This window comes from Rhineura floridana, chromosome 4, assembly GCF_030035675.1.
Source record: "Rhineura floridana isolate rRhiFlo1 chromosome 4, rRhiFlo1.hap2, whole genome shotgun sequence".
Taxonomy (NCBI): domain Eukaryota; kingdom Metazoa; phylum Chordata; class Lepidosauria; order Squamata; family Rhineuridae; genus Rhineura; species Rhineura floridana.
In genome coordinates, this window is record NC_084483.1 from 190,197,939 (window position 1) to 190,212,193 (window position 14,255).

At 46.0% G+C, this 14,255-nt stretch overlaps 1 protein-coding gene across 2 annotated transcripts in view; it reads left to right on the plus strand.

The window, feature by feature from the left end:
• Positions 1-791: 791 nt before the first annotated feature.
• The window catches only part of APMAP (adipocyte plasma membrane associated protein), a 45,160-nt gene continuing 31,696 nt past the window's right edge, over positions 792-14,255 (plus strand). The window contains exons 1-2 of one of the 2 annotated variants that reach the window (XM_061625636.1): positions 792-1,078; positions 10,795-10,911. In XM_061625636.1, coding sequence (XP_061481620.1) covers positions 987-1,078; positions 10,795-10,911 — 209 coding nt within the window. In that variant the 5' untranslated portion in view covers positions 792-986. Of the gene's footprint in view, positions 1,079-1,123; positions 1,147-10,794; positions 10,912-14,255 lie in introns of those variants that run through there. The other variant, XM_061625637.1, reaches the window with a different exon arrangement.

Sequence of the window (14,255 nt, forward strand, 5' to 3'; positions counted from 1 at the left end):
GTTTGCCACTGAAATTCCACTGATCGAGTACGGCCACCTTAAATTCAGTGGCAGAGCTTTAATTGTTTTACTGATTTGTGAATATCGGTGTTTCTGATCAGATTTGTATCTAGTGGTTTTTTGACGCAAGGACCGACCTATTTACTTACCAGTTCGCCTCTCCCAACTGAGCAACTTCTCCTCGCCAGCCCAATCACGCTCTGCCTGCCTCGCGGGGAAAAGTTGACTCCGCCCCTAACCAAGCAACTACAATAGCGATTGGACAGCGATGGGTGGGGGAGCCGGGTGTGGATGGAGGGATGTGGCGTATAGTGAGTGGGCGGCGACTTGGCCTTTCCTGACTTGCTGCATGTTATATCTAGAGACGTGCTGACGGAGGGAGGGAGCGAGGCCCTTATGAAGTGTGCGTGTGTGAAAAGTCGAGGCCGCTAAAAAAAAACAGCAAAGGGAGAGGGGGCAGGACCAGGACCAAGGGCAACCTTGTCTGTGGGCAGCACCGAAACGCTTTTACCAGTCATCGCCCGAAGAGCGATGGGGTCATGGCTCCGTGGAAGCTGAGGGCGGGCTATCGTGAGGGGTGGGCCTTGACTATCTGGGTGACGGATAGGCTGAGGCAGAAGTGGGTTCAGAACTGGGTGGCGTCGATTGGGTTACTCCGGGCGACTGGGTGGGGCTTCGGTGTGGCGGTTGGATTGCCGTTGGGCGGGTGTAGACGAGTGGGCGTGTCTTCAGAGTGGCGGCGGTTTGGCGAGCACGGGAGAGTGGGCGGGCTTCTGTGGCGGCCGTTGGGCGGGCCTGGAGGGAGAGGCGCGGCCCCAGCCTGGCAACTGTTAGGCAAACATGGAGAAGGGGGCGGAGCTCCGTCTCTGCCGTGGTGGGGGCAGGAGGTGCGGAGCTGCTTTTTTTGGCGCTGCCGAGCAAGCCTGTTCTGCGGTGGTGGGCAAGCGCGTTTCTTGGCTGTCGCGCCGAGGGGCGGTCCGGGCAACATGAATGAGGCTGAAGGCCTGCGGCAACGGCGTCCCGTGCGGCCTCAGGTGGTCACCGAGGATAGCGCGGCACAGGAGACCAAAGATGGCAGGTGCGTGGTGTAGTTTTTAACTCCTCGGAGGCCTGACCTCGTGGCCACCCACCATCTCCTGAGGGAAAGTGAGTGCCTGCCTGCCTTTCCGAGGAGGAGGAGGGTCCACTGGTAGTCTAAAGTAGGGCCTGAGGGAGGCAAAGTCCGGAGCTTCTTAGATCGGGTGGGAGCTGAATTTGGCCGGCGTCGTGAGGATGCTCCCCCCCCCACACGGTTGAATGAATCGTCTCGGAGGGGGAGGGGGCGCCTGAATGAGGGTGTCCGGGGCTGAGCTGGCTCCCCGCCTAGGGCAACGTGAAGGGGAAGTGTGGCTATGTAATCTTCCAACTAGAAGCTCCTGGGCTCAAGGCTATTTGGAAGGCCTCTCTCATTTATTATTATTTCTTGATACCCGAAGGTCTCCAAGCAACTTACAATATTAAAAAACCCATAAATATATCGTACTATAAAAATAAAACAAAATAACACCACCACCATACAGCCACAGGAAGCTTTGTCAGCATGCTAATAATATATTAGTACTGAGACTAAGGACTATAAGGTGCCCCAGTATATCCCACCACTTCTGTGTTCACAGCATAACTCTAACAAAAGCCTGAATGTGTGTTTGATTCACTTATTTGCTCGGATGCTCTCCTCGTTTTTAGGAACGTAGGAAGATGCCTCAATACGACCAGTGGTCTGTCAAGCTCAGCATTGTCTACACTGGGAGACAGCTGCTCTCCACCCTTCAGGCAGAGTTTTCTCCTGGGATCTTCTGCAAACAAAGCAGATGCTCCACCACTGAGCTATAGCCCTTTCCTCACTTCTGCCTAGGCAAAAAATAGATTGTAAAATACTTGGGGATAGGGCTTTTTTTCCTGCTATGCAAGGCTGTAAAGTGCCAAAAGCACGAGGATTGTATAAACAAAAACAATAGCTCTAGGATAAAGGCAGTAATACTGTAGTAATAAAAAGCCAGCAGACAAACCAAAATAGAAACCTTCCTTAATGCCAGATATGTGGTAACTAGTTATGGATGTGGAGGAGTGCTGCACACATACTCAAAACTCTTCCTTTCTTACACGGGTTTCCAAACTGTGGTGAGCTTCGTTCAGGTGGTCCACAGTGTGTTTGTGGATTGTTGGCACCCTCAATATTTACATTGCTTTTTAATTGCATTTAATTGCTGCTTTTGTCTTATATAATGTTTTATTTGACAATTTGGATTCTATGGAATACAATAAAATACAATAGATAAGAAATAAAAGAAGCAATAAAAATACAATAAAAATCATAATGTCTAGTATAGCACATTACAGTTGCTACAATAGGCAGAGAAATCATTAAGTGATCTGTCAAGACCTTCAGCAATTTTCAAGTGGTCTGTGGGGAAAAGGTTTGGGAACCACTGCTTTATTAAACACTACATAATTTATGAAACACTACATGTCTCCAGGTAAGAACTCGGGTATTGAGAATGAGTTCCAGTACTGAGCCCTAATGAGCACCTTTGCAAAGGAAGAATTATGTAGAGAGGGCCAGGGTTAACTAGGTGAGAAGTTACTCAAGAAGAGTTGAGTAATCTTTGTAGCATGGCGAAATCTTCAAAGTTTGCACAAGCATATGGAGTTATCTGGTGACAACTTGTTCAAATACTAACTTCAGAGAAGTGATTATGTTTGAATTTGTATGAACACCTGAAGTACAAGAGCATGTCTCAAAATTGCTAAAGATGAAATGCACAATTTTAATAGTATCCAAGTCAGTGCTTAAGCAAGTTTACTCAGAAATAAGTCCCATTGTACTTAATGTGACTTACTGCTTAGTGCAGCCTTCTCGGTCAGCGGAGGAGTGGAGCAGTTAGGAATGGGTTAACTCCTGGAGGCAGAGTCAACACTAGAAAAAAATTAGTTGGTGGCCAGCTGGAAGGCGGAGGGAACCTTCTCCCCATGTTCAGTTCTTGACTCTGCCTTCAGTGAGTAGCAGTCAACCAATTCCTCCTGGGTCCCCATAAGGGATTCAGGAGCAGTCTAGTTGTTTTGCTGCTCTGCTAGTTGTTTTTCTTCTTTGGCTGCAGTTGCAGCACACAGACATCTGGCTCTCTCTTCTTTCACGCCCCACCCTTCAGTGAATTAGCCTCCCCCTGCTATGTTTTGTCGGAACACTCTTCTGTTATCATGAGGAGAGGGAAGCCCTTTCTAGAGCGTTGCCTCTATGGAGCTAGGGAGGAGCAGGGATTGGTCCCTCGCTGTCCAAGGCTCCTGTAGAGCTAGAGACCCCCCCTTGGCAATGTGCCTCCGGAACATGCGGTAGCCACCTTTGCCGCCTTTTCAGGTACAGCTGCTGAGCTATTCTTATCTGGGAGGGGGTATTGCCTGCTCCAGCTTCCCCCCCCCTTTTGGCCAGGATTTAAGCTATGTCTGGGGGTGAAGGCAGCCCTTCTCATGCCTCGGCCAAAGAAAACAGGTCCCTGAGGGGGGGGGGAGGATCTACTGCTCAGTTCAGTAATCCCCTAGCCACCCTTACTTCAGTGGTGGGCACCAGTTAGACTCCCCACCTGAAATAGTTTTGTTTTCTCACCTCCCTTCTAGTCGGGGGGGGGAGGAAGTACATGTGACTCCTGCAGGAAAAAAGTGCACCGAAACCACCTAGAGAAGCCCTCTGCCTTGACAGCAATGCTGGCCTGGCTTAACAAGGCCATGATGAAGGAGGCTGGTGCTTCCTTAGCCAAGTGTTGGGCCTATGCACATAGGCAAAAAGGCCTCAAGCACTCCAGGGGCCGCTGCCATATTTATTTCTCTTCATTCTCCTCCTCGGATGCCAGTCCTGATAGAGGAAGGGGAAAGAGCAAAAAGCACAGTGAGCCTGTCTTAAAACATCCACATGAAGCATCCACATTGGCAATGAGGGCTTTGGCAGCCAAGTCCTTTCTAGCATGGGCAGTGGTCAAGGTCGCTAAAGCACTACTGACTGAAGTACCACAAGACATGTCAGGGAGGACCTGCACAAGTTGGTAAAGACAGCTGAACACCTAGCAGACTTCTCCTTGGACAGCCTGCAATTCTCAGCACAAGCACTCGGATATAGCGTGGTAGTAAGACGCAACATCTGGCTGAAATAGTGGGAGGTGGACCATCACTCCAAAGCCAGCCTTTTGGCTCTGCCTTACTCAGGTGGCCAACTCCTTAGCAAGTCTCTAGAGCTCCACCTGGTGGAGACCAAGGATAAAAGGAAGGCTCTTCCCTTTGCTCCCAGAAGGGATGACAAGTTCCATAAGAAGGTTTCATTTTTTCTTCGTTCCAAGGGCTATCAACTACTTACAGAACTACTTGCCAGTTCCGTGGGTCCTGGAACTCTTCCAGGAATTCCTCCCACCCGTGCACCTGTTCCACACCCTCCTCCAGCATGTGGAACAACAAACATTGCCATCATTCCAAGCCCAATGCCAAGCATGATGCCAGAACAGCCCAGGTAGGGGGCAGGCTTCCACCTCAGACAAGCAGATACTGAACATCATCCAGTCCAGCTACTCCCTGGAGTTTGCCATCATTCCTTGGGACAGATGGCAGGCAGCCCCCCCATCGCACCAATCAGAGAAACTACAGAGAACCCTGGATGCCATTTCTCACCTCCTCAAGATAGGCACCGTAGAACCTGTGCCAGAGCATCAGTGATCCTCAGGAATCTTCTCTGTGTACTTTACAATCCCCAAACTCAATGGCAATTACTGTGCCATCTTGGATTTAAATTTCCTGAACTGCTTCCTACGGACAAAGAAGTTCAAGATGGAGATGCTCAGGTCCATTGCAGAAGCCATTCAACCAGGGGATTTCCTGGGATCTATAGTACTCAGCTGATTGGCTAAGCTGAGAACAAGTCCACCAGGGAGAGTGGGCCTTTCACCCGATGTGTTCCTAGAGATCACTCGCAAGTGGGAGCTCCCATGCATGGACCTGTTTGCCTCATCTGTGAATGCCCAGCTGGATCAATTTGTGGCACAAGGCTAGGATCCACGTGCCCAGGACATAGATGCTTTGTCAGCCCCTGGCCTCAGGGACTTCTCTATGCCTTCCCATCTCTACCTCTACTGTCCAGGCTACTGTGCAGAATATGAGTGCTCTAGGCTCGGGATAGTGGTGGCTGCCCACTGGCCATGGAGACTGTGGTTCTCCGACCTAGTAGACCTCAGTTCCAGCCCCCCATGCCGTCTTCCCTCCAGACTGGATCTCCTGTCACTGGGCCCCATCCTTCACCTGGACCTAGACTGGCTCCACCTTCACACCTGGAGGCTGAGTGGCAGTGGTTGAGCGAAGAGAGGCTGTCCGAGAGGGTTGTCGTCTCTATTCTGTCATCTCGTAAACCATCCACTCGGAGAAAATATCTCACCTGGAAAGCATTCAGCAGGTGGTGCAGACACAGTTGCCCGTAGCAGAATGGTGCATCCATACCATTCTCAACTTCCTGCAAGATGGTCTTGACTGGGGCTAGCCCCCAACACGCTCAAGAGACAGGCGGCGGCCCTCAGCAATGTGTGTCCAATGGTGGTGGCCCCATTCCATTTCTTCTCACCCTCGAGTCGAACTCTTTCTCTGGGGGGCGACTCTGCTGTCACCTCCAGTACAACACAGGTTTCCTTCCTGGGATCTCTCATTAGTCCTCTGAGCTCTGTCTCAGTATCCATTCGAACCAGCACGTTCCATACCAGTCAAGGACCTCGCTCTCAAGACAGTTTTTCTTGTGGCAACCACTTCAGGTAGGAGGGTGGGGGAACTGGGGGCCCTCTCCATCCCAGAGCTTGGAAAAGTTACTTTTTTGAACTACAACTCCCATCAGCCCAATCCAGTGGCCATGCTGGCTGGGGCTGATGGGAGTTGTAGTTCAAAAAAGTAACTTTTCCAAGCTCTGCAATCCAGGAGGAGCTGTGCATTTTCCACCCAAACAAGGTGATCCTTCGCCGTGACCCCAGTTTTCTCTCTAAGGTCAATTTCCCCTTCCACAGGGGGCAGGACATATCTCTACACTACTTCTGCCCCAACCCAGTCCATTGCAGGGAGAAGAAGTGGCACAAGCTAGGTGTCAGGTGGGCACTTCAAATCTACCTAGCTGTTCAAGAGGTCTGAGGCCCTGTTCGTGCCCTTTAAGGCGGGTGCACAGTGTTTGAAGGTGTCCAGGTCCTCAATCACTGGTTCAGGGATTGTGTGGTGAAGGCATATCAGGTCAGAGGGAGAGCCTTCCCATCAGGGATCACTGCACACTCAGTTAGGGGGGTTGGCGCTCCATAAGGATGCCCTGTTGGAGGAAATCTGCAAAGCCGCCACGTGGCCTCACCCATCCACCCTCATCAAGTGCTACAAGGTGCATACATTCGCATCTGCTGAAGCTGCCTTTGGCAGAAGGGTTCTTCAGAGGATGATGGCCTAGGTTTGCTCCCACCCAAGGATGTTTTTTTGGGAGGCTCACTACTCAGGTACATCCCATTCTGGTCTGCTCCACTCCACTGACTGAGAACAGAAAACTGGACTTACTGTGAAGTGTCCTTCTGGTCAGCGGAGAGTGGAGCAGACAGCCCCACCCTGCAGCAGAACCTAGGCTGTGGGTGTTGGCTTGTGTGCGTTGTTGTGTGAAACAGCATACATTACGTTGGAGTTAAGTTGAGCAAGAAGACTTCTTCAGAGCATTTAAATCATGTAAGAGTCTTTATTAAGACATTAAGGCCAGAGGCTTAAGAGTAAATACATGTAGAGATTCTTCAGTCACCCCCCCCCTTCTGGTACATCTCTCTCCATAGATGAACACAAAAAAAACACAGCCTCTCAGCTCAGAGGCATAATTCAGAAGAGCACAACACATAGTCTCTGTTAGAACTTTCCCAGTCGTTATCAGATGGCTACCATAGCAACGACCCTGGCAGTCCGTTCCCAGACAGATCATAGACATAACTCCCCCTTAACCACAGTTACGTCTTCACACTTGCAGGCTTCATGGAAAACTACTAGAGACAGTAATGCCAACTGGTCACCAGCCCAACAGCCCCCCTTTTTTCCATAAAGACTGCAAAATACACATGAAATACATCTCCATAATACATACTCATACTGTCATACATTTCTACAATACCTCTTGCAATACATTTCAGTACATTGCAAACTTACATCTCAGTACAGTTCAAAACTTTATTTCTCAGTACATTGCAGTACATTTCAGAAACTCTGTACATTTAGCTAACTTTATTCACTCAAACTTTGGTTCATTCCAAGCCTTGTCACCAGTTTGCCAAATTTCTCCTCACACAAAGGCTTGGTCATTATGTCAGCCACCATGTTGTTAGTGTCACAAAATGTTAGGTTAACAAACCCCTGCTGCACACAATCCCTTACGTGAAAGTATCTGACACTAATATGTTTTGTTCTCTTGGTATGAGCTTCTGATCTCTCAGCCCCCCCCATCTGTGCTTGTGCTTGGCACAGCCTGCGCTGGAGATTCCATTTCCTCAGCCTTACGTTTAAATGTTTGCGGTTGTGTGTCACTTGACCCTGTGAGAATGACTGTTTGCCTTTGATTTCAAGGCTTTTCTGCAACTTTAATGCTTCTGCTCAGAATTAACTGCTGTGTTTCTGGACACCAAACTTTGAAATATGCATTCTCTTGTGCTCTAGGTGCACGTTTGCCACGTCTCTTACCCTGTGGCTTGTAAACTCTGCTGCGATGCACTCTTTCAGGCATCAGCCTGACTGCATTACATGAATACTGTGGCTGTGTGCTTTTAACAGCTGTCTCTTTACAGCTCTGGCGGTCATTCCCTTTCCACCCCATTAAACTCAAGGCATTAGCACACTTCACACCCACGGTCATTTTAAACTGCCCTTGTGTCATGAAACCCTGACAGACAATATTTTCTCCTCTTTGCACCCAACATTTTCCTTTATCAAACCAGACTGAAAATTGACAACTCACCAGTTTGCCCACTGATAAAATATTATGAGCCAAATCCGGAACGAACAAACAGTTTGACATAATTCCAAGCTTGTCAAATTTAATCAGACCTTTAGCTTGCACAGATTTCCGTGATCCATCAGCAAGTAAAACAAAGTCCTGCTCATCTGTAGACGTGTAAAACAGACTCCTGTCTTTAATTAGTATATGGCTTGGTCCGCTGTCGACAGTAAAGTTAATTTGTTCCAAGTCTTTAGACTTCTGTTTACAAACAAAGTTCACACGTCCCTGCTTCAAGCCTCCGTCCCTGGAGTTTAGCTTGACTGGACAATCTTTACGGAGATGCCCACAGGCCCCACAGGCAAAACAAGACTTCAGCCGCGGCTGCTCCCGCTTGTTTTCCTGTCTGCTTTCGGTAGCCTGCTCCGGTTCGGCACATTTCTCCTCCTGCTTCCTGACAGCTTCCACCGGCTGGGCTCTCTGCGCCTCCTGCCTCCGCTGCCATTCCTGGGACAAATCCTGCAACGCGTCCCACGTCTGTTTAGCCGACTGCTCATCTCTCACACACATCAGTTGAGACTCCGATAGAGCCAAGATTATAAACGCCTGCGCCCTCTGGTCTCGACGCTTCCAGGCCGCGGTCAATACTGCCGGGGGTTTTTCTTCAATCACGTCCCATAAATCCTCTGTTATCAGCAAAGCCCTCATCCTCGGCTTCCAGCTGGCAAAATTCTTTTCATTAAGTCGTTCCATCAGCAAGCCTCCCCCAGACAGGTTTACAGCCATGTTGCTCACCTCTGTCTGGTTCAATCAATCAAGCTGCCCTCTCTGGAACTCCGTCTGCCATTCAGACCAGCAACTTACTCCCGTGTAATGCGCTGTGGAGCAAAACCATCCTCTGCTACCACTGTTGGCTTGTGTGCGTTGTTGTGTGAAACAGCATACATTACGTTGGAGTTAAGTTGAGCAAGAAGACTTCTTCAGAGCATTTAAATCATGTAAGAGTCTTTATTAAGACATTAAGACCAGAGGCTTAAGAGTAAATACATGTAGAGATTCTTCAGTCACCCCCCCCCCCCTTCTGGTACATCTCTCTCCATAGATGAACACAAAAAAAACACAGCCTCTCAGCTCAGAGGCATAATTCAGAAGAGCACAACACATAGTCTCTGTTAGAACTTTCCCAGTCGTTATCAGATGGCTACCATAGCAACGACCCTGGCAGTCCGTTCCCAGACAGATCATAGACATAACTCCCCCTTAACCACAGTTACGTCTTCACACTTGCAGGCTTCATGGAAAACTACTAGAGACAGTAATGCCAACTGGTCACCAGCCCAACAGTGGGGTGGGGAGGGTACCTCTCCAGGAACCAGCCCCTCCCTCGTCGCCTCCTGCTCATCCACAGAGCATGAGGAAAGAGCGACACTGCACAGAAGCCCAATTTGTGGCACATGGTTTTCATCCACAAATCAGAGGAGCAGAAGACTTCCCCTGTTCCCCCCATGTAATGCCCAAAAGTAATTCTGGAAACGTTACAATTACTCCACAAACGTAGTAAAATTACTCCTATTTCTATTACAATCAAAATGTAAAGGAATTACCCACTCGTTACTCAAAAAAGTAATGAATTACAAGTAATTCGTTACTTTTAACTAGTTACTTCCAAGCTCTGAGCATGCCCGACATTATCATTGAGTTAAATGCTAAATTGCTTAAATTAATTAAAAATCAGCCAGGCATTTTTTAACTTTTAAACTGCAGAAGATGAAGGTCAGAGTATGGGGCAAGGTCAGTAGTAGGATTACAGGTACTCTGTGAACATGGCTTGTTTTTAATGAATTTCAACTAATTATGAGAACTCAGAGAGAAAAGTCCAAAAGGGGGTTGGGTTTTTTCTCTTTTTAGACTTTGAACTCTTGATTCTTTCTGTTTTGTTTATTGCCATGACAATTGAGAGGGTTGTTAAGCAAGCATTTCTGAGTTCAGGACTATTTGTAAGGTTTTATTTTGAAATGAGCTTATGGGAAGCATCAGAATGGCATGGGGGTATTTTCAATTTAAGATTGTGGAATGTGAAAAATCCACTCTGGCTATAGTATACTGCCACTCTTGTGGCTGTATAATTCATAGTAGAATATTGGCCTGAAATTGGTTACACAGATTTACTCTAACACAGTGGTTCCCAACCTGGGGGCCAGGACCCCCAGAGGGGCTGCGAAGTAATCCAGAGGGGGCCGTGAAGAGTAAAGGAATGAATTATTTCTTAATTTTTTAAAAAAAGTCTTCACTCCCTCTACGCTGTCTGCTTTCCACTGCCACTGCAGATGACACCCCCCCCTTGCTCCAAACGAGAGGGGAGGCCTTTTGCTGAAGCACCAGAGCGTCTTTCAGGAGCACTAAGGGCAGGCATCTGCCTATAAAATACATGGCAGATGCCAAAGGAGGCTGAGGGTGGGGCTACCAGGAAGAAGAGGGGATTACTACCACTGATTCCCATCTCCTTGCACTGCTGCTACTGGCAACGCCCTTGCTTAGAATGAGAGGAGAGGCTTTTGTGAAGCAAAAAGAAGCAAGCCTGCAAAGAAAGGCTGCTTTCCCCCTTCCTTCCTAGCAGCCAGCCTGCCTCACTGGGGGGAGGGGGCCACAATTTTCTTTCAGCTTATAAAGGGGGTCCCATGCTCATAAAGGTTGGGTACCACTGCTCTAACACATTGGTGATTACGCTGTTTAAAAATTGGGCAGAGTTGCAGTTACTTATGCATTAAGATTCTAATTTCTGTTTTATACTTTTGTTACAGTACTTACAGCAACAAGGTATTCCGTATGACTTTCATGACTCTGGCTGTATTGCTAATTATTCCATTATTTGGAGCAATAATTTTTCTGGATTGTCCAATAGACCCTCAGCCTATAAGGTGAGTTAAGTATGTATGATGTAGGATGTAACTCGAGGTTTAATTGAAGGCCTCATTGTCTAGATTTCTTTTAATGCTGGTATGTTTGCTTCAGAATGCAGGTGTTGGATGTAGAAAGCCCATCGTACCAGTGTTTGCTTGATTGCACTAACTACCATTGTGCTTCTAGTCAGGAGTCAAGTGCTGGTGTTGATCTTCAAATACCAAATGAATAATTTATTTCGATCAAAGATCAGTACAGAAAAGAAATGAGTAAACAAGATCATATAAAGTACATAAAACCATAAGTGAGTAAAAAGTACAAAATTAAAATCAGTATAAAATTTCCTATGTAAGGTCATTGTTTTCCCAAGTGGCTTGAGCCAAACATAATTTAGGGAATGCCTTCTCCCTTCTGAACCTCTCCACCTGCTAAGATCAGTAATTTTGGCCTTTGTTCTGCGTTCCTAACTCTTGTGAAGCTAATAGTACAACCAACATATCTACTCAGAAGTAAGTCCCTTTGAATTCAATGAGGCTCACTCTCAGGAAAGCGAATATAGGATTATAGCTTAAATCTATAACTATATAGGACAGGGTATTCTCTGGTGGTACCACAACTAAGGATGGCCACAAGCCTTCAAGAGTCTAATCAATTTGAATTCAAAAGGAAATTGAGTATAAATAGAGCTCCATGACTAGGTTTTTTTGTGGATTTATTTGAAGCATATTTCACAACCTTTCCACAAGTATGCTGTTCACAGACATTTAAACATAAAAGTACAATCAAATTATCCTTAGTGGGGTTCTTTTATTTAAGGCTGGACTTTTGTTAGATTTTTTAAAAAAATATTTTTGGATTGTAAGCCTCTTGAAAATTAGCTGAATAAAAAGGTGAGTTAAAAACAAAAATAAATAGTGGAGATATTTTATCTTTTGAAGGGATGAAAGAAATTGTTATTTAAACTGGTTTGTTAACCCTATTTTACATCTTTTAATGGTTCTCAGTGGGTTATATGTCATTTTTTCAGGAATCATAACAATGTAGACAGATTATTTTCTCTGGTGCAATTTTTCTCCAACTGTTTCCTTAGCACTGCTGCTATGTTACTAGCCTCATAATTTTTTTTATTGCAGCTGATCTTCCCCCCTCCCCCAGTTCCGTAGAAATCAAAGGAGGTATGAAATTGAATAGACTAGGTTGATTATATCTGAATATGCTTGCAATTTACTCTGAAAGGAGCTGTATAGTTCACATATTACTTAAGTGACTGAAATAATGAGCTATGTTGGCAGCTAAAAAAATAGTTTTGCACCACTAGAAATCCTGGGTAAAACCAAGTATTGGTGGAGGCACATACTCCTGCAACTAGCTGCACATATCCTGCATATATCCTGTTCTAATGCAAAGGAAGGGAACTTTCAAAGAGATCTCGTGTGGTTTTCTAGCATTATTTGCAGAATTACACCACGAGTAATAAACATGGGGAGACAAAGCAGTATTTCATCCTTTGTTTTTTAGCCTTTGTATTACTGCTGGTAATTGCTCCATTACTCTTTGTTGCTATTCACTAATAGGCAAAAAACCCTTTGGGTTTAAGAATGTACCTATAGCTAACAGATATTTCTATCTAAACTTTAAAAAGCAGGGAAATTGGGCAGCTATAGTGAATGCTGTGACGCCCTTCCCTCGCTCTCCCCGTCAGGTTCCTACCTGCTCGTGGTTACTGCCTGTCACTAGGCACCACCAGGGACTCCACCAGTCCGGACTGTCCTTTTTTATGGTTTCTCTCCCCGCTCTAGCATAGACCTCACCAGATCCCCCTGCTAGGCAGCACCACCAGTCCCGCCTATAACCAGTATTCCCAGAGACTCTGCCTGAGTCTCTCTATCAGGTTACCTCTGTGACTGCGTGCTTAAGCTGTCCCACTCCCTTTGTATCAATGCAGATGATTCTGGTTTGCTCTGAATACTTGTGGTGTTATATTATCCCCTTCACCGCTGCCACCATTTATTACCCTTCAGCCTTGGTATTTACCTTCCCCTCCCTTCTGGTCTGTGAAACCCCAGCCAAGGATCAGGCCTTTGGTAAACCAAATATATTTATTAAATAACAAAGATAACAAGATTACTTTATAAAGGCACTTAAGCATATGGTTTCATCTATTCCTGAGGTACTGGTCTTAGTATTAATCCGAACTCCACACTCTCCTCACATCCACCAACTCTCCACACAATCTCCTCTCAAAAACCCACCAAAACAACCCTCTCAAGTCCACCAACGTCCACTCCAACGTTCACCACCCAGATTTAACTGTCATCCATCCATTTATACTCTCAGCCATTTTAAACACTCAGCCAATCATCCAGCATTCTACTGCCCATTCACTCCCCCCTCCTCTTTCATTCCACTTACCATGCATCTCCTATACAAACTGCACTTACCATATATACACTAATACAGGAACATCACAAATGCACCAGGAGAGCAGGAGGCTGAACTCCTCTCTGAGATATTGGACTGCCCTACAAATTTGTCAAAATGTAAACACAGGTTGGGTTGATCTTTCACAGTCCAATCCATTTCCTGTGTAGCTTGGAAGAATTTAGTAACGTCCCTCTGAGCATATGGTGAGAGATGGCAACACCTGCAATCAGCCCAAATAACAGAAAGAAGACATGTGCTGTACTGATCTTGTTTTAGCAAGGAGGACACAACAGTATTAAGACAGTTGATAGTCACTTTGAATATGCTTGATTTACTTTACAGTTTTAGTGAAGTTTCCTGTAGTATATAATTTTCTTTTGCTTCTGTTTCTGTGGATACATGAAGTACAGCAACACTTTGCCAAATTTACACTAAAAAACTCCATAAACATTTGTGGAATAATGGCGCTGACTATTTTGCAGAATAGTTTCCAATGGACATGAGGAATGTCTCAGTTTGCACAGGATAAAAGGGTGGAAGTTGGAATATATTCTAGCGAATTTCTAGGTATACTCTATGTTTTTAATTGACCGTGCCCACCTTTCCTTAAGTAGGTGGTTTAAGCATCAGGCTGAACACATGCATCTTGGACAGGCCAAGTTTGATTTTTCCAAACAGTTAGATTAATTGCTTAAGTAGCAACATAATGTAACCAGTCTAATTTTGCATCAAATTGCAGCTTCAGATTCAGCTGTTAATGCACCCAAATTAGAAATAGAACATAGCCTTTTGTGTTTCAAACTGGAGGTTGTCTTCACCATTATATGACATTGACCAATAAAAAAGCTTGAAATTAATAGAAATAAATTTGACACAGATTTCTAGGATGGATAATGAGAGAAATATAATTTTCTAGGTTAGATGCTCTGTAACACAG